General features: G+C 43.0%; 1 protein-coding gene across 1 annotated transcript in view; it reads left to right on the top strand.

The window, feature by feature from the left end:
• Window positions 1–24686, top strand: part of sbf1 (SET binding factor 1) — a 178119-nt gene that overhangs the window by 73543 nt on the left and 79890 nt on the right. The window contains exons 2-3 of the mRNA XM_048609970.1: window positions 13583–13668; window positions 24365–24502. Coding sequence (XP_048465927.1) covers window positions 13583–13668; window positions 24365–24502 — 224 coding nt within the window. The remainder of the gene's footprint in view (window positions 1–13582; window positions 13669–24364; window positions 24503–24686) is intronic.

Raw genomic sequence — 24686 nt, 5'->3', positions numbered from 1 at the left:
TTCCAGTCCTACATTGGCCCCCTCCCACAACTGTTTTCTTGGCACATTGACAACTGTCTCAGTGATGCTTCATGCTCCTGTCTGGACCTTGAAAGATTTGTTCATTTTGCCTCCCATGTCCACCCCTTCATAACTTTCACATGGACTATCTCCGACACTTCCCTTCCTTTTCTTGACCTCTCTGTCTTCATTTTGGGGAATAACCTGTCCCCTGCCATCCACTATAAAGTCGCTGACTCCCATATCTACCTTCAATACAGCTGTTCACACCCTGCATCCTGTAAGGATTCCATCCCATTCCCCAGTTCCTTCACCCACGTCATATCTGTTTGGATGGTGTCACCTTCCAAAACAGCGCTGTTGGCATGGCATGTTTCTTCCATAACCGTGGTTTCCTACCCACTATGGTTGACAGGGCCCTCAACTGCATTCGACTTTTCACTTGTATTTCCACCTTTGCTCCTTCCCATCACTCTCAACAGTGTGATCGGGTCCCCTTTGTCTTTGCCTTTCATCCTACCAGCCTCCCCATTAAAAGGAACATCCTCTGCCACCTCCAGCAGAATGTCACCACCAGACACATCCCCTCACTCCCCCGTCTGCACTTCACACCAACCCCCTACCACAGCACTTTCCCTTGTAACTGCAGAAGGTGCAACACCTGCCCCTTCACCTCACTGCTCACCATCCAAGGGCCTAAGTGGTCTTTCCAGGTGAAGCAGCATTTCACCTATATCTCCTCCATACTGGTGTATTGTATTTGCTGCACCCAATGTTCCCCACTCCATATTGGAGAAACCAAATGCAGACTGGGTGACTGCTTTGCAGAACACCTCTAGTCTGTGCACAAGCATGACCCTGACCTTCCCGTGGCCGGTCATTTTAACACGGCATCCTGTTCGTATGCCGACGTGTCTGTCCTTGGCGCGCTTCAATGCTCTAGCGAATCACAGCGCAAGTTGGAGGAACAAGATCTCGTCTTCGGACATTTTACAACCTTCTGGACATAATATTGAGGTTAGCACCTTCAGGTTGTGAACCCACTCCCACTCCTCACCTTTCTTTTGGCTTTACTTGCATTCTCTGTCACCATGTCCCACACCACTCCAATGGGACACTTGTCTCTCCCTTCCCCGCCCCCCCCCCCGTCATTATTGCATAAATGCTGTCCCCTCCACACTTCACATCAGCTCTGATGAAGTCATCTAAACTCAAAACTTTAGCTTACTATCTGTCCATGGATGCTGCATTTTTGTTTTGCTAATCACTGTGTGGTGGTGTTGCCCGTAAATATGGCCATTCAGGACTTGGGTAAAGGAGAGCTTTAGTAGATTTGATAGTGGTGTTTAAAATCATTAGTGTTTAGGTAGAGAAAAGGAGGAGAAAGTATTTCTGACTTCTGAAACCCAGAGGACACTGATTTTACGATGCATAAAAAAATGACAAGCGATTTGAAAAACTATTATGCAGCAAGTGGTCAGTATTTGGGATGCATTACTTGGCAGTATAATAGATAATCAAAAGTACCTTCAAAGAAAATTGGATTAAAACTTGGAGAAAATAGGTCAGAAAAATGGGGTAAACACATATGTGTGGGATCAATTAGATCGCTCTGAAGTGTTGCAGTATGCTATGAAAACAAGACTGTAGAGACTAAAGGTATTTATTTAGATTGATAAAAAGTGAGAAGTGATGTTCCAAAAGGGTTGATACTGCAGTAATTGTTAACTTAGAAAAATAATTTTGACTTGAGTATTAGAAATATGATTTCAAACTTCGAAGAGTTTAGCTAGTAAAATGACCTCTTAGTTCTTGGAAATGTGTCTAAATGTGTTGGGGGCTGATTGGTCTAGGTGTTGTGCAAATTATGAGCAATTCTGATACAGGTTACTGTGTCCATTTAAAGAAAAGCTAGCAAAACATTGAAGTTAACTTCTTAGGGATAGAATTGAAAAGAAAACAAGTTAGACTACACTTCAAGTAGGTTGTAGTCTGGTCTCCATATTATGATAAAAGGACCAAAAAAACATTGATGAAGCTGCCAAAAGACCTAGAATGATGGTGACACAGCAGACGATGTTCTCAACATAGAACGGTTCAGCACAGGAACACGTCCTTTGGCCCATCTTGTCTGTGCTGACCATGATGCCATTCTAAATTCATCGTATCTGCATGCATGTGGACTGTATTCCTCTCTTTGCTGTCTGTTAATGTGTCTATCTGAATGCCTCTTAAACATTACTATCATATCTGCTTCTACAATCTCCCTTGGAAGTGCGTTCCAGGCACTAATCACGTTGTTAAAAAAAAAAGTTGCCTTGTATATCTCCTTTAAACTTTGCTTCCCTCAACTTAAACCTATGCCCCCTCGTATTTGAAATCCCCTGTTTCTGCCTGTAAGAGACTTACATTAGTTTTTAACCAATCTTTTTCTCTTTATATGCTATAAAAACTTTTATAGTCAGTCCTTATGTTCCCTGCAAGATTAGACTCGTACTCTATTTTCCCCTGCTTAACCAATCCCTTGATCCACTTTTAAATTTGAAACTGCTCCTAGTCCTCAGGTCTATTGTTTTCTTCTTGCCAATTTGTATCCTTTTTTTGCATCTAATACTATCTGTAACTTCCCTTGTAAGCGTTGTTTGGCCACCATTTGCTTTGCACTCTTATGTCAGACAGGATTAAACATGGTAGAGTGCTAACTGATCACTTCACATCTCTCATTACTTAGGAGAAGGAGTTTATAAGGAGGAATTTGAGAAGATGGTTTATGATATTCTTGAGCAGATTGATGTAAGAAGCAAGAAGGTATTGGAGGATTTGGCAGATATAAAAGTGGACACATCCGTAGGTCCAGATGAGTTATATTCCAGGCTGTTGTGGGAGACAATGGATGAAATTATTTGGGCCCTGTCCCAAGGTTTTAAATTATCTGTGGCTATGAAGGAGGTGCCAGAGGACAGGAGAACAACTAATGTGATGAACCTTTCTGATGAAGGGTCGAGGCCCGAAACATCAGCCTTCCTGCTCCTATGATGCTACTTGGCCTGCTGTGTTCATCCAGCTCTACACCTTGTTATCTCAACAACTAATGTGCTTCAGCTTTACAAGAAGGATGGTAGAGTTAGATGGGCGACCTATAGACCAGTAAACCTAACATCAGTGGTAGGGAAATTATTGGAGAAAATAAATCTCCATTAGAGAGGCAAGGTTTGATCAAGGATAACATAGCATTTCAGAGGGAGGTCACACCTAACCAATCAGGAAAGGTTGAACAGAATAGTGGAGTGTCTTTCTGCAGAAAAAAGAATGTAAAGTTGTGACCTAACAGTTATTTAAGATTCTCTAAGAATTTGATAAGATCGGTTGAGAGAAGATGTATCTACTTGTGGTGCAGCCTAAATCTTGGGACTGTAAATATACTATTCCTCCTTTGACGGACCCTTGACACCATGAATAACTTTTGTCTACTCTGAAGATTTAGGTCCTGAGGTGACTAAACAGTCTAATCATGGATCTGTGCACATGGGCACATGGCTCGTCCACCTTAGCTCATTGGTGACTAATGCCTTGATGCTGAGGATATTGATTTGGGAGAGAATTCTGATTTTGGAATGCCTGTGCTACCAATGGATTTGCTGGATTTTATGAAGGTATTGCTGGTGATGCTACTTCAGTGATTTGAGATGCCTTCATTGTCTATGTCTGATACGCTCAGAAGGGCAGATATCACCACTGTTCTTTAAACTGAAGCTTGTCAGGCTTGAGTATAAATATAAACGTGTCACTAGATAATGGTAATAGAGAATCTAGGACAATCCCTCCCACCAACCAACACCTGTATTATGATGAACTGTGTTAGAGTTACAAGCAGTGATGCCATAGTCCCCATTTCTGGAACTGGGACTGACGGTCTCCTTTATTACAATTATAATCTATTCAGCAGAATATTCGCAACAGATTAAAAAATTGTTTTATTTTCACTGCCAAATTGAGAAATCTATTTTTATTGTGCTGTGGTTGTGTGATTTTGAGTCGTTCAGTCTGGTTTGTGCAAGTTTCTACACAGGACATCATTTGTCACTATTAAATGATTTTGTACTGTCCTTGTGGTAACATCCTGATTGAGCACAATTTAACTTTGGGGGTGGAGAATGCTGACAGCAATGGTCAGTCCTGCTCTTAAAAGATCCTTTACTTGGAGGATTCACAATGTGGTCGAGCTGAATGAGGGATGTGGGAATTGAGAATGGTGAAACAATGTGTACAGTGTTCAGGCATGACCTCAGTCGCTGTTCTGGCAGAATTCACCCACTGACCTGTTGTCCATTTAACTTTCATTAGCATGAGACCTGTGATTGAATTCTTGGAGTCCTCCATTTTCTTAAAGAGAAATAAGATGTTGAAATTAAACAAGTGTTAAAGCAGTGTGAGTTATCTCTACATTACTGTGAAGATTGAAAGCTAGGATACTGGAAGGAAATGGAAAACATTTAGCCATTCTATCCTAATTCTCCCTGTTTAAGTTCCTTTATGCATGAATGTATTTTGGAATTAGCATAAATTGAGTGAACCACTCTTTCTTAGGGGACATGAACCTATTATAGAGCAAAAGAAAAGATGCATAGGATTATTAAGTCAGTGTGATATCTCTGACAGAAAAAAGCAGTAAAACTGGTAAATGTCACTTACAGTTCTGACTTGTTTTGTTGTACAGGACCCCATTTTGAAGTCTACCAGTGCATTTATTTCCAAGTTATTTATTTTCAAATATTTAGCCTTTTAACCCCTTTCCTTGAATAACTGCAGTACTCGTAAAACTGTTTGCTTCATAAAACTTTGAGGGATACCTTAATGTGTTGAGTTCCAATAAAGACCAACCTCTCTCAGAACGTGCAGCCCTCCGCTCCAATCCCAACCTCACCATAAAACCCGCGGACAGGGAGGCGCAGTTGTAGTTTGGCGCACTGACCTCTACATCGCCGAGGCCAGGCGCCAACACTCCAACACCACCTCCTACCACCCCGTTGATCATGACCCCACCCCCGACCACCAAACCATCATCTCCCAAACCATCCACAACCTCATCACCTCAGGTGACCTCCCACCCACAGCCTCCAACCTCATCGTTCCCCAACCCCGGACCGCCCGCTTCTATCTCCTTCCCAAAATTCACAAACCTGACTGCCCTGGTCGACCCATTGTCTCTGCCTGCTCCTGCCCCACCGAACTTATCTCCACCTATCTCGACTCCATTTTCTCCCCTTTGGTCCAGGAACTCCCTACCTACATCCGTGACACCACCCAACCCCTCCTCCTCCTCCAGAACTTCCAATTCCCTGGTCCCCAACACCTCATCTTTACCATGGACATCCAGTCCCCATACACCTGCATTCCCCATACAGATGGCCTAAGGGCCCTCCGCTTCTTCCTGTCCCGCAGGCCCGACCAGTCCCCCTCCACTGACACCCTCATCCGTCGAGCCGAATTCGTCCTCACCCTCAACAACTTCTCTTTCAATTCCTCCCACTTCCTACAGACAAAGGGGGTGGCCATGGGTACCCGCATGGGCCCAAGCTGTGCCTGCCTCTTTGTAGGTTACGTGGAACAATCCCTCTTCCGTACCTACACTGGCCCTAAACCCCACCTCTTCCTCCGTTACATTGATGACTGTACCGGCGCCGCCTCGTGCTCCCACGAGGAGCTTGAACAGTTCATCCACTTCACCAGCACCTTCCACCCCAACCTTGAGTTCACCTGGACCATCTCTAATACCTCTCTCTCCTTCCTGGACACCTCTGTCTCCATCTCTGGCAACCACCTGGAAACCGATATCCATTTCAAGCCCACCAACTCTCTCAGCTACCTAGAATACACCTCCTCCCACCCACCTTCCTGCAAAAATGCCATCCCCTATTCCCAATTCCTTCGCCTCCGCCGCATCTGCTCCCAGGATGAGGCGTTCCACTCCCGTACATCTGATGTCCTCATTTTTCAAGGACCGCAACATCCCCTCCTCAGTGGTGGAGAACGCCCTCGACCGTATCTCCCGCATTTCCTGCAACGCATCCCTCACACCCCGTCCCCGCAATAACAACCAAAAAAGAATCCCCCTCGTCCTCACGTACCACCCCACCAACCTCCGGATCCAACGCATCATCCTCCGACACTTCCTCCATCTGCAATTCGACCCCACCACCAAAGACATTTTTCCCTCCCCACTCTTATCTGCTTTCCGGAGGGACCACTCTCTCCGTGACTCCCTTGTCCGCTCCACACTCCCCTCCAACCCCACCACACCCGGCACTTTTCCCTGCAACCGCAGGAAGTGCTACATCTGCCCCTACACCTCCCCCCTCATCCCCATCCTAGGCCCCAAGAAGACTTTCCACATCAAGTAGATGTTCACCTGCACATCTGCTAATGTGGTATACTGCATCTGCTGTTCCCGTTGTGGCCTCCTCTACATCGGGGAAACCAAGCGGAGGCTTGGGGACCGCTTTGCAAAACACCTACGCTTGGTTCGCACTAAACAACTGCTTCTCCCAGTCACGAGCCATTTCAACTCCCCCTCCCATTCCTCAGACGACATGTCCATCCTGGGCCTCCTGCAGTGCCACAACGATGCTACCCGAAGGTTGCAGGAACAGCAACTCATATTCCGCTTGGGAACCCTGCAGTCCAATGGTATCAATGTGGACTTCACAAGCTTCAAAATCTCCCCTCCCCCACCGCATCCCAAAACCAGCCCAGCTCGTCCCCTCTCCCACTTCTGAAGAAGGGTCTAGGCCCGAAACGTCAGTCTTCCTGCTCCTCTGATGCTGCTTGGCCTGCTGTGTTCATCCAGCTCTGTACCTTGCTATCTCTCTCTCTCTCTCTCTCAGCATTACCTGCTGACATTATACGTGCATTTGACTTGATGTTTAATAAATAGTTAATCTGCAGCTCTTTTGAAACTAAATTGGCCTGACAGTACTCGTCTTAATGAGAAATGGAAGATGCTGAAATAAAAACAAAATGGCCTGAAGATATGCAGCAGATCTGCCAATGTGTGATAAGTGGAACGAGCAGCTCCTTCTGTTACACCTTGTATTGTAGGGGTTTCTGGGGGCTGACAGGATGTGGTTTGGCAGGGATTGTGAAATAGATACTGGGCAATTGAGATTGGGCGTAATTGGTGCTGCACTAGTTGAGGGCTATAAAGTAGACTGTGAAGTATGGGAGATTAATCATCAATAATCTGGAACGTAGATGTACGGTGGAAATGTTTCCAAATTTGGGGTATAAGACTACATCTGCGAGCTCTGCAACTGAAAGTTAGATCAGATAGCTCTGAGTTTTGATTTGGAGCATGTTGCTAGGGACAGGGGATGTGCTGAGTTCATGAGATGGCTCTGTTTGGGTGCTTGTGGTGTCATCGGAGGTGGGGTGGGGGCAGATTCTAGAGAACCAGAAGAATACAGAATCTAGATTACATACAAAATTGGAGATTCAAGTATAGTGAGAAGTGACTACAGAATAAAGATATATATTCATACAGTATCTTTCATGACCATTGCTTCTCAAATGGCTTTACTATCAATGAAGTAATTTCTTAAATTTACTACTGTGATGTTACAAACTCAACAACCAATTTCCAGTCAGCAATGTCCCAAAAGAGTAATCTGATAAATGAACAGGTATTCTGTTAATTTCGTAATGTTGGTTGAAATTGGGGAGGGCGAAGGGAGCTCTGAAATAAATAGAGAGAGGAGAGGTGGGGCTGGGGAAGGTAGGCAGCCCCACCTGTCCTCTCTATTTATTTGAGAGCTCCCTTCCCCCTCCCCCATTTCTGAAGAAGGGTCCCAACCCGAAATGTCAGCTTTCCTGCTCCTCTGATGCTGCCTGGCCTGCTGTGTTCCTCCAGCTCCACACTGTTATCTCTGACTCCAGCGTCGGCAGTTCTTACTGTCTCTGAGTTAACATTATGAGCCTGGTTATAACTGTTCAGTTCTAAAGAAGCACAGTGATTTCTTCCAAAGAGAGAAGTCTCTCTTTAGAGCTAGTTGGGATCATGTAAATAATTTTGTTGCTACAATGTGAATCATAATGATTTGATCTTTATTTTTTCTCAATTATTGCATCTTTACTTGAGAAAATAGAACTTCTATCTGTGATAACATTTATTTGGGCAGCAGGTGGTGAGCATGTCTCTATTCAGTTACAGCATAGGTTGATCAATCTTGTACTCCAAGATGAGCATCAAGGATGTCCTGCGTGGAACTTGCTGCTTGGTACAATTCACATTTCTCCTGAGCCATCTCATGTGCTGTCTGAATAACAGGGTAGAGCAGGTGGGACTTATACCTGGACCTCCTGCTCCAGAGATATGGACACTGTAAGTGCACTACAAGAGGATACTCCCACCCCCCAGGGGCTTTATTATTGCACAATGTTAATTAGTGTCCAGCAATCCTGCTTTGATTCAGCTCTGGTCATTAGTGCTAACAGTGAGGTCATTCGTCCCTTGTAAATAAACTTTACTGTGAAACACAACTTTTTACTTGACTGGCTGCAAGGTAGACTCAAGTGCATTCCTTCAGGGATTTTCCATATATCATTGTATATAACCAGAGCTGGATTCAGAAATTGAAAAAATAATTAGTCGTTATATCTGAGTTGGGTGAGGTAGCAGAGGCAGCAATTCTTCTTCAAGGTATTTCTTAATAAGATAATCTATGAGAGATGGCCATTTATTAGAGCAGTATTCCTGTGTCAGCAGGAATTAAGAGACTGTGCTGTCAACTGTAGCAATATGATTTCAGGTCCCAACATACTCGATTTCAGTGAACTGTGGAAAAATCTTTTTGGCAATTTAGAGCGTGGTTTCCCTGGATTGGTGACTGGATTTACTGGATAGCTGTAAGGCTGGACATGACCCTGTGCAATCCAATGCAAAATTGACATCATTAGAAGAGTCAAGCAAACAAGGGCAGAAACCAGCACTCCAGGGATTATGGAGTAGGGCTAAAACTGATTCTGAAAATAAGCCATGAAATTACTTATAACTATCAAAGAAAACAGCCTGTGGATTCACCATTCTTGATATCCGGTGAGGGGTTACTTAATGAAGGTTTAAGAAAATGGGATTAGCATTAGAGATATATTTGACAAAATAGTATGTTGAGAACGACTTGAATGAGTGAGAGCTGGATTGACATCAGTCAAGATACAGCCAGTAGTGTAGGTGTTGTGGAGAGGGTGAGGAATTAAGGCAATTAATTGAGTGTTGCATACAATATCTTCCTTATCAAAATGTCTATAACCCATTAATCCTTGGTGTGTTGCTGAGAGTGGTGGATTGGCTCACAGCTGAAGGGCTTGTGTTTGTGTGAATGTATACTGGGAGAGCAGTGTGACATAGATTCCTCATCCTTGAGGACAGATGCCATAATCTGCTGAACAGAAATATCTTGTTGCACTGGACTCTGGGTTAAGTGTCTCCTGTTGCATCTAGTTAGACAGTCATCCTCTGACTCTTGGTGTTTCTCCTCTTGGTGCTGGCTGTTGCAGACTGGTACTTCTTGTTTCTGAAAAGAAAACGCATTTAACCCATACTCAATGAGTTGCTTTATTTGTGTCTGTCTCAGGCTGTTAATTTTTTGCCTCTCTTAACTTAGTGCCTTTGTGTTGTGTTGAGTTTAAATTCTGTGAGCTGCAACAGCAATATGAAATGCAGATGCTGAGGGCTAGTCAGAGGTTAGGAAGCTGTAATTCAGGTCAGAAATTTATAGGAATGCAAGCAGAATGTTCAGAATTTGAACAGATTGTTGAACCAGTTGTTTCTAACAGAGACCAGAATTAGCTTGTGTTAATTGGTGCCAACTTCTAGAATTTTCCTCCACTCCAGTGTGAACTATGTTGAAATGGAGTCACTGTCAAAAGTTCTGATACCAAATGCAGACTTTTCATTGAAAACAAAAAAATGCTGGAAATCACAGCAGGCCAGGCAGCATCCATGGCAAGAGAGCAGGCTAACGGTTCAAGTCTTAGATGATTGTTTATCAGAGCTGGCGTGAAGTGTGGAGGGGGCAGAATTTACACAATAATGGAGGTGTGCAGTTCTGGGGGAGAAAAGGTGCTCATAGTGCAGTTTAAGTGATCTGAATGTGAGAATGGCAGAACAATGGTGTATCTAACTGCCAAATTGGAAAGAACAGACAGTCCAACTGGAGTGGGTAGAGGGGAGAGAGGACATGGTGACAGAGAATGTAACAAGTAAAGCTAAAAGAAAGGGAAGAAATGGGAGTGCATTCATAACCTGAAAGTGTTGAATTCCAGATTAAGTTGTAAAATGCTAGTCTGAAGATGAAATGTTGTTCCTCCAGTTTGCACTGTGATTTGCTGGAACATTGCAGACAAGTGGGCATGTGAGCAGGATGCTGTGTTAAAATGGGAAGGTTGGGGTCATGCTTGCGTATGGACCGGAGGTGTTCTGCAAAGCAGTCACTGAATCTCTATTTGGTTTCACCAATGTATACAGGCCTCGGGTGCAGCGAATGCAATGCACCAGTTTGGAGGAGGTACAGGTGAAATGCTGCTTCACCTGGAAAGGCTGTTCAGGCCCTTTGATGGTGAGCAGTAACGAGGTGAAAGGGCAGGTATTGCATCATCTTTGGTAACATGGGAAGGTGCCGTGGGGAGGCAGGAGTGGTATTAGCGGTCAAGGTATGGACTGGGGTGTCCTGGAGGGAATGGTCCCTGCAAAATGCAGGCAGGAGAGTGAAGGGAAAATGTATTAGGTGATGGCGTTCTGCTGGAGGTGTCCTAAATGGTGAAGGATGATCCTTTGGATGTGGAGGCTGGTAGGATGAAAAGTAAAGACAAGGGGGATCCAATCACACTGTTGTGAATGATGGGAAGGGGCAAGGCTGGAAGTACAGGTGAAAGGTCAGATCCAGTTGAGGGTGTTGTCAACAAAAGGCTATGAAAGAAGGAAACCATGTTAGCAGTGCTGTTTTGAAAAGTGGCATCATTTGAACAGATATGACATGGGCAAAGGAACTGGGAGAATGGAATGGAGTCCTTGCAGGATGTGGAGTGTGAAGTGCTGTAGTCAAGCTAGCTATGGGAGTCAGTTGTTTTGTAGCAGATGACAATGGACAGTTTATTCCTGAAATGAAGGCTGAGAGATCAAGGAATGGAAGGGAAGTATCGGAGATGGACCATCTGAAAGTTATAGATGGGTAGAAATTGGAGGCAAAACGAACAAACTTTTCAAGGTCCAGGTGAGAGCATGAAGTGGCATCGAAACAGTTGTTGATGTCCTGAGAAGAGAGTTATGGGAGGGGGCCGGTGTAGGTTTGGAACAAGGATTGTTCCACATACCCTATAAAGAGGCAGGCATAACTGAGGCCTTGTGGGTGCCTAAAGCCACTCCTTTGACTTGACAGAATTGAGATAAATAAGGATAAAATTATTCAGTGACAGAGCACGCACAGTGGTGGTGGAGGGGATTGCTCAGGCCTCTGAGGAAGAAGCCAAGAGCTCTCAGACCATCCTGGTGGGGAATGGAGGTACAGAAGGATTGGGCATCCATGGTGAAGAGGAGGCACTTGGGGCCAGGGAATTGGAAATTGTCAGTATTGTGGAGGGCATTCAAGGAATCGCAGCTCTAGATAGACAGGGTCTGGACAAGGGGAGAGAGGATGGAGTCAAGGTAGCTGGTAATGAACTCGTTGGGGCAGGAACAGGCTGATATGATGGGCCAACCAACAAACTTTTCATTTGTTGTTTGCATGCGGACTACATGGTCCTGTGGCTAGCTGTTCCAGTGGCATTACGTGTAAATTGGGCAGTTTTGTACCACATTCCTTTACTGAAGGCTTTTCATGAGCTGGTTGGATTTTCAGGCCAATCAGAAGGCTTCCTGGTTATTTTTCTACAAATCCGCTTGGAACCTCTGATATGGCAGTGTAGTGGTAAACCCACTGCCAACTAAGGCATCAAATATTTCTGCTGCTGTAAAGATATCTCTGCTTTTTGAACCTAGCTCTGTGGAATGTTTACTTCCTTATTTAAACGTTTTTCTCATTTGGGAATTACTCAATTAACCAACACTGAGGACTGTAAAATCAAACTGATTCTCCCAAGCCATCCAATACAATAAGCCATCCTGTGCTAGGTTCTGGAATAGCTCATTGGTGACAGCTTGAAGCTCCCCAATCTGTGGTCATAAGCATTGTGAATTAACTGGGAAGTGACCTTTTCTGTCATATCCACCAACCTGCTTACGTTGGAGTGGATTGTTCTAGTAGTTTTTCTGAACTTTTTTAAACTGCTTTAGTCCTCCGTGATCAACTCCTTAACCTGAACCTGTGTCCCTGTGGTGGTAAATAGAAACTGATAGTCTGTTCCCCATTTTGCTTTTTGTTTCTGCGCACATTTCCTGTTATGTTGCTTTCGGACAGCTCACCTGCTGAGTCGGCACATTTTTTTGATTCTTTTCTTTCCTCCATTGTTATTCCTTTGGCCTTGAACAACTAACTCTTCTGTAATTCAGTCACCCCCCGTTTCCCACACTGTTACAAACTTTTCTTTGTCCTTTTCCTTCCCATACCTTGCTCAACGCTTATTAAATCTCTAACTTTTCCCAGCTCTGCTGCCAGAACATTGACCTGAAAAGTTAATTCTCTTTCTGCAAAGGTACTTCCTAACTTACTGAGCATTTCCAGCATTTTCTGTTCTTAGTGTAGCTCAAAGTACAACTCTTCTAATGGTTGTGTGCAGCAAACCCAAGGAAAATGTGATGGGCAGGAGCAGCACCTGCCTCAAAGAATTCTGCCAAATTTACCTGAGTGGCAGATGGGAATTCATCTCGATTCTGGCTGCTCCCTGCTGGAACTTTGCAGGAAGTGTTTGAAAAGCTATTGTCTTATTCTTTTAATTTAAATTTGTGTCAAAGCGTGGAGAAGAGAAATACAATTCATAATAGACTAATGTGACTGGTGTACTGCCTTCTAAACGTATCCGTAGTTTCTAATATATGTTAGGAACTCTATTACTTGTGAGATGCTGGATGTTCTGACTAGATTAATTTTGCAGTCTCTGATAGTGAATTTTGCGGAGGCTTCTGCTGGATGTTCTGATCTGTTCGTAATTTGAGTACCATGTCTTGTCAGATGTTTCAGGTGGTGAGCTTGCTGCTAGGTTTATGTTGTGCTCCACTTGTGTAGGAAAGAGCCCCTTAAGCTGTTGCTACAGGTCAGTCTCTGATCTGGGCTTTCTGTCACGACAAGTTGGTCTAAAATGCTCTAGCTTTTTAGTTGAATGTTTCCAGGCGGAAGCTGCTTCTGATCAAAAGTGGGTCAGAGTGATTCAAAGATGTAAGGTAAAAACTTATAGTTCCAAAGTGTCCTAGGATCAGATAGAGGACAACATATTTATAAAAATGGATCCCACTAATCTCACCCATCTCTGTATAACCCACAACTCTTGTTAATCTGGTTTGATGCATTGTACTGTATGCTGTTTAATTTTAATCTGGTTTAGTCTAATGCATTATGGTTTCATTTTAACTTGAAATTTTTGTTTCTTTTCACAGGAAGTGGTGATGGTCAGGGCCGGATTATCCAACGCTTTCCAGAAAAAGAATGGGAGGACAATCCCTTTCCACAGGGAATTCAGTTGGTTAGTTACAGCAAATACTTACTGTTTTAACTTAATTTTTAAAATGACATATATTATCAATTCCTCTTTGCTTTTTGTCTACCCTCTTATAATTGGCCCATAAATACTTGAAATTTGAAATACAAATAAAGTGCTGGAAACACTGTCCCATTTCTCCTTGTGTTGCCTAGCCAATGTTAACTGGCAATGAGGTGAGAACGAATGCAGTGATTTCCTGCAAATTTCCCTCCCAGCCTGTGACACTGTGCATTTGGGTATCCCTCCACAGTCAGGCAATAATTCAGATCAGAAGACTGCTTCAATTGTTTTTACTGCTTTCAATGACGAAAGTTTTAATAATTGGAAAAGTTTTTCAATAGCTCCATAGACGGTGAGAATGTTTTTGCTGTTTAGATCATTTTCATATACTGAAATCTAATACTGAAGCCTTAGTGCTTTTTGCACAGGCATTATTGAACACCGGCTCGATGCCTCATGCTGTTCTTCGATAATCTAAACTGACTCTGTACTGCAATATTCCAGGAGGTACTATGTTTTTCATGTGGTATAAAAATGATAACCTGTTTTATGTGTGCAGGTGTTTTCACTAGACTTTGAGAAACCTTTGGTATTTGAAAAACCAAAGGGAGTTGCTCTTGTAGAGAGCCAGCATAGGCATTATGTGCTGAATTGCCTCCTATTCTGTCAGATTTCTGAATTTTTTCCAGTGCCTTGGGCACATTATTTCTCAACCAACCCCATCAAGTATGTTGTTTTTATCAACTCACTGCTGTTTGTGCATCCTTGCACCATAGTCAGTCAGTTCCAAGTGGAGAGATTTTGGGGAAAAGTGCAGACAAAAGATGATTATCCAAACATACTGAAAAAATGGAGATTGAGTGATGCAATAGATTTCTTTAAAAATTGTCGTGCAGATAGTGCAGGTCACGGTAAAAACCATTCTGTTATTACAAAAGATTGGTTAGGCTGCAGTTGCTATGCTTTGGCAATTCTGAATGCTCCATAATAGGAAGAATACCAAGCAATTAGAAACTGTACAGATAGAAATCTTTGAGAGCCGATTCTAGTGATGATAAAGCTCCAATAATCTGGTACTTCCTTAACTGGGTAGTCATTTCCATTTTGGCAAGCTGTTACTAACAGGGTGTCGAAAAGATTAATGGTAGGACCTCCTGTTTATTGTTCAATGAGTATTTGATGCTAACCACTGCCAACATGTGGTTGAGTAGATTGCTATCATCTTCCTTTTTCTGACTGTCTACAGGACCTGTTCGGTTTAACGTCTAGAGGAAAGCCCTGAGGTAATGGAACAAGAGGCTTTTATCTTAAAAATATGCAGTTTATTGCATGATAGCTGTCAGGTATAACTTAGGTTAGTAAGATTTGTATTGTTACAAAGATTAATGGGTGACCGAGAATAACATTTGTCCTCTTTGAGATCCTGGGCTGTTATGGCTTTAGCTACCCAAGTCCTTGTGAGGTTACCCTGTTTGTTGGAGCTGAATGTTGTTTTTGGCATCAATCCTTTTAAAAATGATTATCAATAAAACATTTAGACTCAATGTTCGTGACTTAGATGCAAGCATACAAATTAGAAGCAAGTAGGCTGCTTGGTCTTTTGAGCTAGTTCTGCCTTTCCTTAAGAGCACAGCTGATCTAATTTATCTTTCATGCAAAAGGTGAAGTGAACAGGAATGAGGTGAACCAAGAGAGTCTCAAACAAGTGCATTTTTTAAACTTGTGAACCTGAGCTCTAGGATGCAGAGAATTCTGGGTGTCTCGGTGTATGAATCACACAAGTTTAGTATGCCTTACAAGTAATCAGAAGCCTAAGAATTGTTATGGTTTATCGTGAGGGGAATTGAATATGAGTGTTGTACAGGGCATTGATGACACTGCATTTGGACGTCTTGGTCACTACTTACAGAAAGATGTTCATGCATTGGAAGCATTTCTGAGATTATTTAGAGTCATAGACCAACACTTGAAATGAGTGGATTTCTATATGAGGAAAGCCTGTACACCTATATCCTCTGGAGCTTAGAAGAGTGAGAGGGGACTTATTAAAACATATAAAATCCTGAGGAGACTTGACTGGGTGGGTGTTGAAAGGATGTTTCTGCTTGTGGGAAAATCTGGAACTAGAGGTAATAGTTTAAAGATAGCGGGGTGTCAATTTAAAACAAATGAGGAAGTACTTTTTCTGAAGGTTGCAAGTCTTTGGTATTCCCTCCTTCAAAAGATATAGTGGATGTAGAATCTTTAATTATTTCTAAGGCAGAGCCAGATAAATTCTTGATTAGCAAGGGGATGAAAGATCACTGCGAATGTGCAGGAATGTAGAATTTAGGTTAAAATCTCATCAGCCACGACCTTATTGAATGGTGGAGCAGGTTTGAAGGGCTATGTGGCCTGTACTAGTTTTGTGTTTAGATATGTGCTTACTTGCCCCTTGTTTACTAAAAATCTATTTTCCTCTTCCTCTTAAATATTCAAAAATTGTGCTTCCACTGCCTTTCGAGGAAGAAATTTCTATAGAATTGCAATTATTTGAGAGAGAAGTTTTCCTCTTCAGTCTTTAATGGGTGTGCCCTAATTTTTAAGCGATGACCTCTACCTACCCGCAAGGGGAAACACCCTTTCAGCATGCACTCTGCCAAGACCCATAAGGATCTTTGTATTTTACATTCAGCCTGCCTCTTTGCTCTTCAAAAGTCAAGTTCAGCCCGTCCAATTTTTCCTCATAAGCCAACCTGTCCATTCCATGTATTAGTTTAGTAAATCTTTTCTGAACAACTACCACTGCCTTCCAAAGCCTTGTGGAACAGAAGCATATCCTCCCTATTTTTCTATTTAATTCCCTTTGTGATCAACAAGAATATTCTGTACCTCTTTCCAGTAATGGTACTGTACATTTTTGCTGTAGAACTATTCACACTCCTAGCCAAATTGTTGTAATACAGCTACAACACTGGCAATCTACCCGATAATGTTAATGTTACTGTTAACAGTACAACTACTAAAATCCTAGGTGTAGAAGAAGCTGAACTGGACCACCCACGTAAAGGCTCAAATTCTCTGGCAAGTAACATACCTCCTGTCTCCCCAGCAATTAAAAGACACCAGTTAGGAGTGGGATAGAATATTCAACGTCCCAATGACGACAGCTCAATTCCAAAGCATCCTGCTTGATTGGCACCCCATCCATCTCTTAGAGCATTCATTCCCTTCACCACTGATGCATAGCAGCAGCAGTATGTACAATCCTCCTTCAACAGCACCTTCCAAACCTGTGACCTTCATTAACAGGAAGGACAAAATCAGCTGTTGTTCAGGAACATTGCCATCTATACGTTTCCCTCCATGTCTCACCCATTCTGACTTAGAGTCATAGATCTGTACAGCATGGAAACAGACCCTTTGGTTCGACTTGTCCCTGCTGACCAGATATCATAAATTCATCTAGTCCCATTTACCAGTATTTGGCCCATGTTCTTCTAAATCTTTCCTATTCATATGCCCATTCAGATGCATTCAAAATGTTCTAATTGTACCAGCCTCCACCACTTCCTCTGGCAGCTCATTCAAAACACGCACCACCCTCTGCGTGAAAATGTTGCCCCTTAGGTCCCTTTAAAATTTTTCCCTTCTCATCTTCAACCTATGCCCTCTAGTTTTGGACTCCCCCACCCTGGGGAAATCCATGCCCCTATCTATGCCCCTTGGAAAATATTGCTATTTCTGAATTGTTGCTAGGTCAAAATTCTGAAACTCCAGAACACTTTGGGTGTCCCTACACCCAAGGACTTGTGACAGTTTAAGATAATAGAAATATATATACTTGTTCATTTTGGAAGGGAGAGCAAAAGAACATTATTATTTAAAATGGAGAACAACTGCAGAAAGCTGAAACACAAAGTTACTTTAGGATACTTATGCACAACTGAAAGCGAGCACACAGGTGCAGCAGGTAATCTGGAAAATTTGGCCCTTATTTCAAGGGTGTTGAAGTATGAGAGTAAGATAGTGTTATTGTACCTGAACAAGATACTAGTGACATTACATCAGGAATACTGTGAACAGTTTTGGCCCCATAATTTAAGAAAGGATATTTCATTGGAGGTGGTTCAGAGAAGGTTCACTAGGTTGATCCCTGGTATGAAGTGATTGTCTTACGAGCAAAGGCTAAACAGGTTGAGACTCTATTCACTGGAGTTAAGAAGATTGAAGGGTGATCACAATGAAACATATAGGATTCTTAAAGGACTCGACCGAGTAAATGCTGAGAGGATGCTTCCCCCCCATGGTATAGTCTAGCACCGGAAGGCACGGTCTCAGAATAAAGGGGACCAATTTAAGACTGAGATGAGGAAGAATTTCTTTAAGAATTGAATGTCTTTGGAACTCCTTGCCACAGATAGCTCTGTGACCACAGTCCTTGTGTATATTTAAGGCTGAGATAGATTCTTGATCAGGAATGGAAACGAGGGTTGTAGGGTAAAGGCAGGAAAGCGGATGTGAGAAATGTTGAATCAACCATGATCCTGCTCGATAGCAGAGCAGACTTGAGCTGAATGGCCTACTTCTGTTCCTATTTCTAATGGCCTTATGGTCTAAGACAGTTCCCTGGGCAATTGGGGATGGTCAATATTTGCTTTCCATTACTTGCTGTATCTCCATATTAACTATTCATGCACTAAGACACCTCTGCATATCAGAACTTTGCAATCTCTCACCATTTGGATACTAAAATTTTTAAAATCTTCCTGCCAAAAATGAAAACTTTTTTTGTATTTTACATTTTTTACTCTAATGACAGATCTTGACCCACTCACTTAACCTATCTATCCATTTCCTTCTCCCTGTAACTGTTGGTCCCCTTAATCAAGAACCTATCTATCTGTCTTAAATATACTAAATGACTTGGCCTCCATCGCTTTCTGTGGCATATGAATTCCACACATTCACATCCTTATGGCTGAAGAAATTCCTCCTCCTCTCAGTTCAATGGTCATCCCTTCATTTTGAGGCTGTGCCCTTGGGTCTTAGTCTGTCCTACCAGTGGAAGTATTCTCTCCAGGTGGACTTTATCCAGGCCTCTCAGAATTCTGTACATTTCAATGAGATCCCACGTCATCCTTTGAAACTCTTGAGTACAGACCCAGAGTCCTCAACACCACATCAGATGACAAGCCCTTCATTCTAGGGATCATTCTTGTTAAACTCCTCTGGAACCCTCCCAATGCCAACACATAGTTACAGGCCCAAAACGTCTCTCAATATTCCAAACGCAGTCTGACCAGAGCATTATGCAGCCTCGGCAGTACAATCTGGTTGTTATTTTGACCCTTTCAAAATGAACGCTAATGTTGTATTTGCCTTTCTAACTGCTGAGAGAAGCTGCATTTTAACCTTAAGAGAATCCTGAACTATGACTTAAGTCCGTTTGTGCTTCAGAATTTCGAAGTCTTTCACCGTTTAGAAAATATTTCTTGCCTCTATTCATCCAGCTAAAGTGCATAACCCCAGACCTTTCCACATTGTCTTCCATCTGCCACTTCTTTGCCCACCCTCCTAGTCTGTCCAAGTCCTTCCGCAGCCTCTGTACTTACTCAGCATTGCCTGTCCCTCCACTTACCTTTGTGTCATGTGCAAACTTAGCAACAATGCCCTCCTTCTTTCATCCAGATTGCTAATATAGAATGTGAATAGTTGTCCCAATACTGACCCCTGCGGAACTCCGCTCGTCACTGGCTGCTATCTTGAAAAGACCCCTTTATCCCCACTCTCTGCCTTCTGCCAGTCAGCTAATCCTCTAACCACGCCAGTACCTTGCCCTTAACACTATGGGCTGCTAGCTTATTTAGTGGCCTGCTGTCTGGCACCTTGTTAGTAGCTTTCTGAAAATTCAAATAGATCATGTCCACTGGCTCTCCTTTCTCTAAATTGCTCATTACCTCCTCAAAGAATTCTGACACATTTGTCAGGCATGATCTCCCCTTGATGAAGCCTTATTACTCAGTAAAAACCGAAATAACTGCAGATGCTGTAAATAGGAACAAAAACAAAGTTGCTGGAAAAGCTCAGCAGGTCTGGCAGCATCTGTAAAGGAAAAAGGTTCTGAGGAAGGATCACCGGACCTGAAACGTTAACTGTTTTTTCCTTCACAGATGCTACCAGACCTTATTACTCAGTCCTGTTTTACCATGCACTTCCAGATACTCCGCAATCTCATTTTTAATAATGGACGCTAAAATCTTACCAATAACTGAGGGCAGGATAACTGGCCTATAGTTTCCTGTCTTCTGCCTGTTTCCCTTTTTGAACAGGGGTGTTATTTTGGCCATTTTCCAGTGCTCTGAATCAGAAGGTGATGGTAGAGGGATGTTTCCATAACTGGAAGTCTGTTTCTAAATGGGTAAGGGGATTAGTGAGATAGAAAAAATTGCAGAGGCTGGAGTCAGTATCAATACAGTGTGGAGCTGGAGGAAAACAGCAGGTCAGGCAGCATCAGAGGAGGAGGAGGAGCGTCGACGTTTCAGGCCTAGACCCTTCATCGAATCCTGATGAAGGGCGTAGGCCCGAAACGTTGACTCTCCTGCTCTGATGCTGCCTGACCTGCTGTGTTCCTTCAGCTCCACACTGTATTGACACTGATTGGGTAAGGGGATCAGTTTGCTCACTTGGTTGATGGCTGGTTTGTGATGCTGTGGGTTCAGTTCCTGTACTGGCTGAGGCTACCATGTAAGTCCTGCTTTCTGAACCTTGCCCTTTCCCTGAGTTGTGGTGACTGTCAGATTAAACCCACTATCAGTTATCTCTCTCTGAGAGGAGCCCTGTAGTCCCCTGAGACTATGATGACTTTACCTTTACCAATGCAGTGAAGTTCTGCTAGGCTCGATGCTAGGGCCATTCTGTTTATGGTGTGAAATCATGATTTGGATTTAAATGTAGTAATTACAATGAAGAAGTTCACAGTTGATACAAAAATTTACAGAGTGGTAACAAGTGAGGAGGATAGTTGTAAACTGCAGGTTTAGACTGCATTAACTGATTGGTCAGATGGGCAGAGCAGTGCAAATAGAATTCAACCTGGAAAAATGTGAGGTCATGCACTTGAGTGCTAACAAGGCAAGTGATTACACTATGAATGTTAAGACACTGGAAAGTACTGAAGATCAGAGCAACCTTGGTATTAACATCCACCAATATCTGAAAGTAGCAGGTGGATAAGATGGTTTAAAAAGGCATAAAGGATACTTTGATAACAAGGTGTAGAGCTGGATGAACACAGCAGGCCAAGCAGCATCAGAGGAGCAGGAAAGCTGACGTTTCGGGTCTGGACCCTTCTTCAAAAATGGGGGAGCGGAAGGGGATTCTGAAATAAATAGGGAGAGAGGGGGAGGCAGATGGAAGATGGATAAAGGAGAAGATAAGTGGAGTGGAGACAGACCAGTCAAAGAGGCAGGGATGGAGCCAGTAAAGGTGAGTGTAGGTGGGGATAGGTCAGTCCAGGGAGGATGGACAGGTCAAGGAGGTGGGGGTGGGGCTTGCGGTGGGAGGAGTGGATAGATGGGAGAAAGGACGGACAGGTTAGGGAGGCGGGGACGAGCTAGGCTGGTTTTGGGATGCGGTCAGGGGAGGGGAGATTTTGAAGCATTGATACCATTGGGCTGCAGGGTTCCCAAGTGAAATATGAGGTGCTGTTCCTGCAACCTTCGGGTGGCATCGTTGTGGCTCTGGAGGAGGCCCAGGATGGACATGTTGTCCAAGGAGTGGGAAGGGGAGATGAAATGGTTCACGACTGGGAGGTGCAGTCGTCTGTTATGACCCGAGTGTAGGTGTTCCACAAAGCAGTCCCCAAACCTCTGCTTGGTTTCCCCGATGTGGCCTTATCTACATCGGGAACAGTGGATACAGTATACCACGTTAGCAGATGTGGAAGGTCTTCTTGGTTTTACAGAAATGGGGGATGGGAAGGGGTTTCTGAAATAAATAGGGAGAGAGGGGGAGGTGGATGGAAGATGGATAAAGGAGACTTTTTCAGAAATGGGGGAGGGGAAGGTTCATCCAGCTCTATACCTTGTTATCTTATGCTGCTTGGCCTGCTGTGTTCATCCAGCTCTACACCTTGTTATCTCAGATTCTCCAGCATCGGCAGTTCCCACTATCTATAATGGATACTTCCTTTTATCAGCTAAGGTGCAGAATACAAGTGCAGGGAGGTTTTGCTGAAATTGTGTGAAATGCTGGTGAGACCACAACTTCAGTATTGCAAGTAGTTCTGGTCACCATACCATAGGAATGGTGTGATTGCATTAGTGAGGTTGCAGTGAAGAATGACCATAATGCTGCCTGGGCTGGTGGGTCTCTGCTATGAGAAAAGATTGGTTAAGCTGGGTTTGTTTTCCCTGGTGTAGCAAAAGTTGAGCGAAGGCCTGACAGACGTGCACAAGATTGAGGAGCATAGATAGGGTAAATTGGAAGGCACCTTTTCCATTAGTAGAGGCCATAAATTTAAGAGATAGAAGGCTAAGTGAATTTTCATTGAGGATGGTGGGAGTCTGGAACTCTCTGCCAACAATGGTGGTTAAGTCAGAAACACTCATTACTTATATGCAGTGTTTTGATATACACTTGTGTTGCCATAGCTTCCAGGACTCTAGGCCAAAAGCTGGAAAAAGGGATGAGTTTGGTCAGATCATTGTTACCCAGTGGGGACATGATGGGCCTCCTATGTGCTGTAAACATCTCATCAAATGTCGTCTGGAAATCAAAGTACAGCAAATCCATCAGTTCCCTTTTGTCCAAAGTGCATGTTATTTCCTCAATGAACTCCAAAAATTTGGTTAAACATTTGACTTCTACAAAGCCACCTACAAAGTCTTCTACAAAGACTCCAACTGATTACCTCGAACTTGCCTAGGTGCCTTTCTGTAAAGTTGTTAGTAGCTTCTAAAATTTTTCCTATTACCAACATTAAACTGGTTTGTAGTTTTCTGCTTTGATTTCCTCCCTTTATGAATCAAGAATTTTCACTTGCTATTTTCCAGTCTAATTGGACCTATCCTGAATCTAGGAAATTTGGGAAAATTAAAGCCAGCACATTAACCAACTCATCAGACAATGTCTTTTTGAAGTTTCTAGGATAAAGTCCATCCAGATGTAAGACTTCTCATTGGTAGTTCCAACAATTTGCTCAGTGCAGCTTCCCTGGTGACAAACTTTCTTGCGTCACTCCTTCCCTTCCATTTCCTGGTTAACAACTGTTTTTGGGATGTTACTTTATCTCTAGTGACAATTGATGCAAAATATCTACTCAGTTTATCTGCCACCTTTTATTAACTCCCCAGATACTCATTTAATAGGAAGCAATTCTGTCTTTTTATACAATGTTCATAGAAACGCATTTTCATTTTTAAAAATTTATTTCTGAGATGTGGGTGTCGCTGGCCAGGCCAGCATTTATTGCCGATCGCTAATTGCCAAGTGGGTAGTTAAGAGTCAGCCACATGCTGTAGGTTCAGAATTGCAGTGAGGCCAGACCAAGTAAAGATACTGGATTCCTGTCCGTAAAGGGCATTAATGAACCAGATGTGTTCTTATGACAATCGACAGTGGCCATGGTTGCCATTAAGACTCGCTTTTTATTCCAGAAATTTTTTATTGAAATGAATTTTCACCATCTGCTACGGTGGGATTCAAACCTAGAATGTTCCCCAGAATGCTAGCCTGAGGTTGTGGATTACTAGTCTAATGATATCACTACTGCCCCACTGCCTCCCCGAGGCTAACTTTCTTCTGAATTCTTAATTTTTCTCTCCTCATTAATCTTTTAATCATTCTTTACAGTTGTTTAATAGTCTGTCCAGTGTTCTCATCTGTCACCCATTTTTGCTCAATTGCTACATTAAAAATTTCTTATGATCTTTAACTGTTTTTTTTAATTAATCAAGGACCAAGCCTGAGATCAGGAAATGAGTGGCTTTGATGGATTTCAGACTGTTAGTGAGCAGCTTATTGCTAACTAAGTGCTGCTTGATAACACTTGATAGCATTGGCTAGCTCTGTTTTCTCAATGCCCATTGCTGGTTTTGAACATACTATTCTCTCCAAAAACATGAATGTAAATTTAAACATACCTTGATCAGGACAGTGAAGGGACCATGGGTGGGAAGCACGCATTGTACTTAAGGTTTCTGTGCAAATCTGCGTGCACGCTGCCTCTTTGTTTCTGATGATCTTATGGCCTCTCTCAGCTGCCCCCTCAATCCCTTTCTTTTCAGTCTCTGCCCCTTTCTCTGTGTGTCCCCTGCTCTCCTTGCACACACGTTCTGCTGCCTTTCTGAACTCCATTTTTTAAAATTTCCTGTTCTTGTCATATCCTTTTTGCTGTCACTCGCAGTCTCCTGTTGCTTTCTCCACTTTGTTCTCCCTTTGAGAATACCACTATCTATGTACTGTTCAAATTTTACTTTTTTCTCTGTATCTTTAGCTTGTTACCCAAATTTTGCAACAGCTACTCCTCTTGGCCCAGCCCTCAAATTTGCAGATGGGTGAATATCTGTCATTTTGCAACATCTAGTTTCTAGGCTTTCAGATCAATGTTTTACCATTTGGTAATGTTTGGTATAAAGAAACTAATTTTACATTTTCTCTTGCTCAATTATTCCATGTTCTTTCTTCCTCCTCACAGTTCTGTCAGCCGAGTGGATGGCATTTGGTTCTCGAAAGGAAATCTCCAAACTTCTTTGTGGCAGTCTTAACTGATATCAACTCAGAGAGGCATTATTGTGCATGCTTCACCTTTTGGGAAGCAGTTGAGAGTTCTCAGGTAAAGATACCAAAAAAAGTGCAGAATCCTTGCATGTCTGTTTCTTGTGTCCCCTGTTCTCACACTATGACTGTTGTAGTTTCTTCTGCAAATGCTAAATGCTGCTGAGGTTTGACTGAGGAACAAAAACAAAGTTGCTGGAAAAGCTCAGCAGGTCTGGCAGCATCTGTGGAGGAGAAAACAG

This window comes from Rhincodon typus, chromosome 22 (genome assembly GCF_021869965.1).
Source record: "Rhincodon typus isolate 14 chromosome 22, sRhiTyp1.1, whole genome shotgun sequence".
In the NCBI taxonomy this organism is placed as follows: Eukaryota; Metazoa; Chordata; class Chondrichthyes; order Orectolobiformes; family Rhincodontidae; genus Rhincodon; species Rhincodon typus.
The sequence above is the reverse complement of the archived record's forward strand: the minus strand, read 5'-3'. Positions and strand labels throughout refer to the sequence as shown.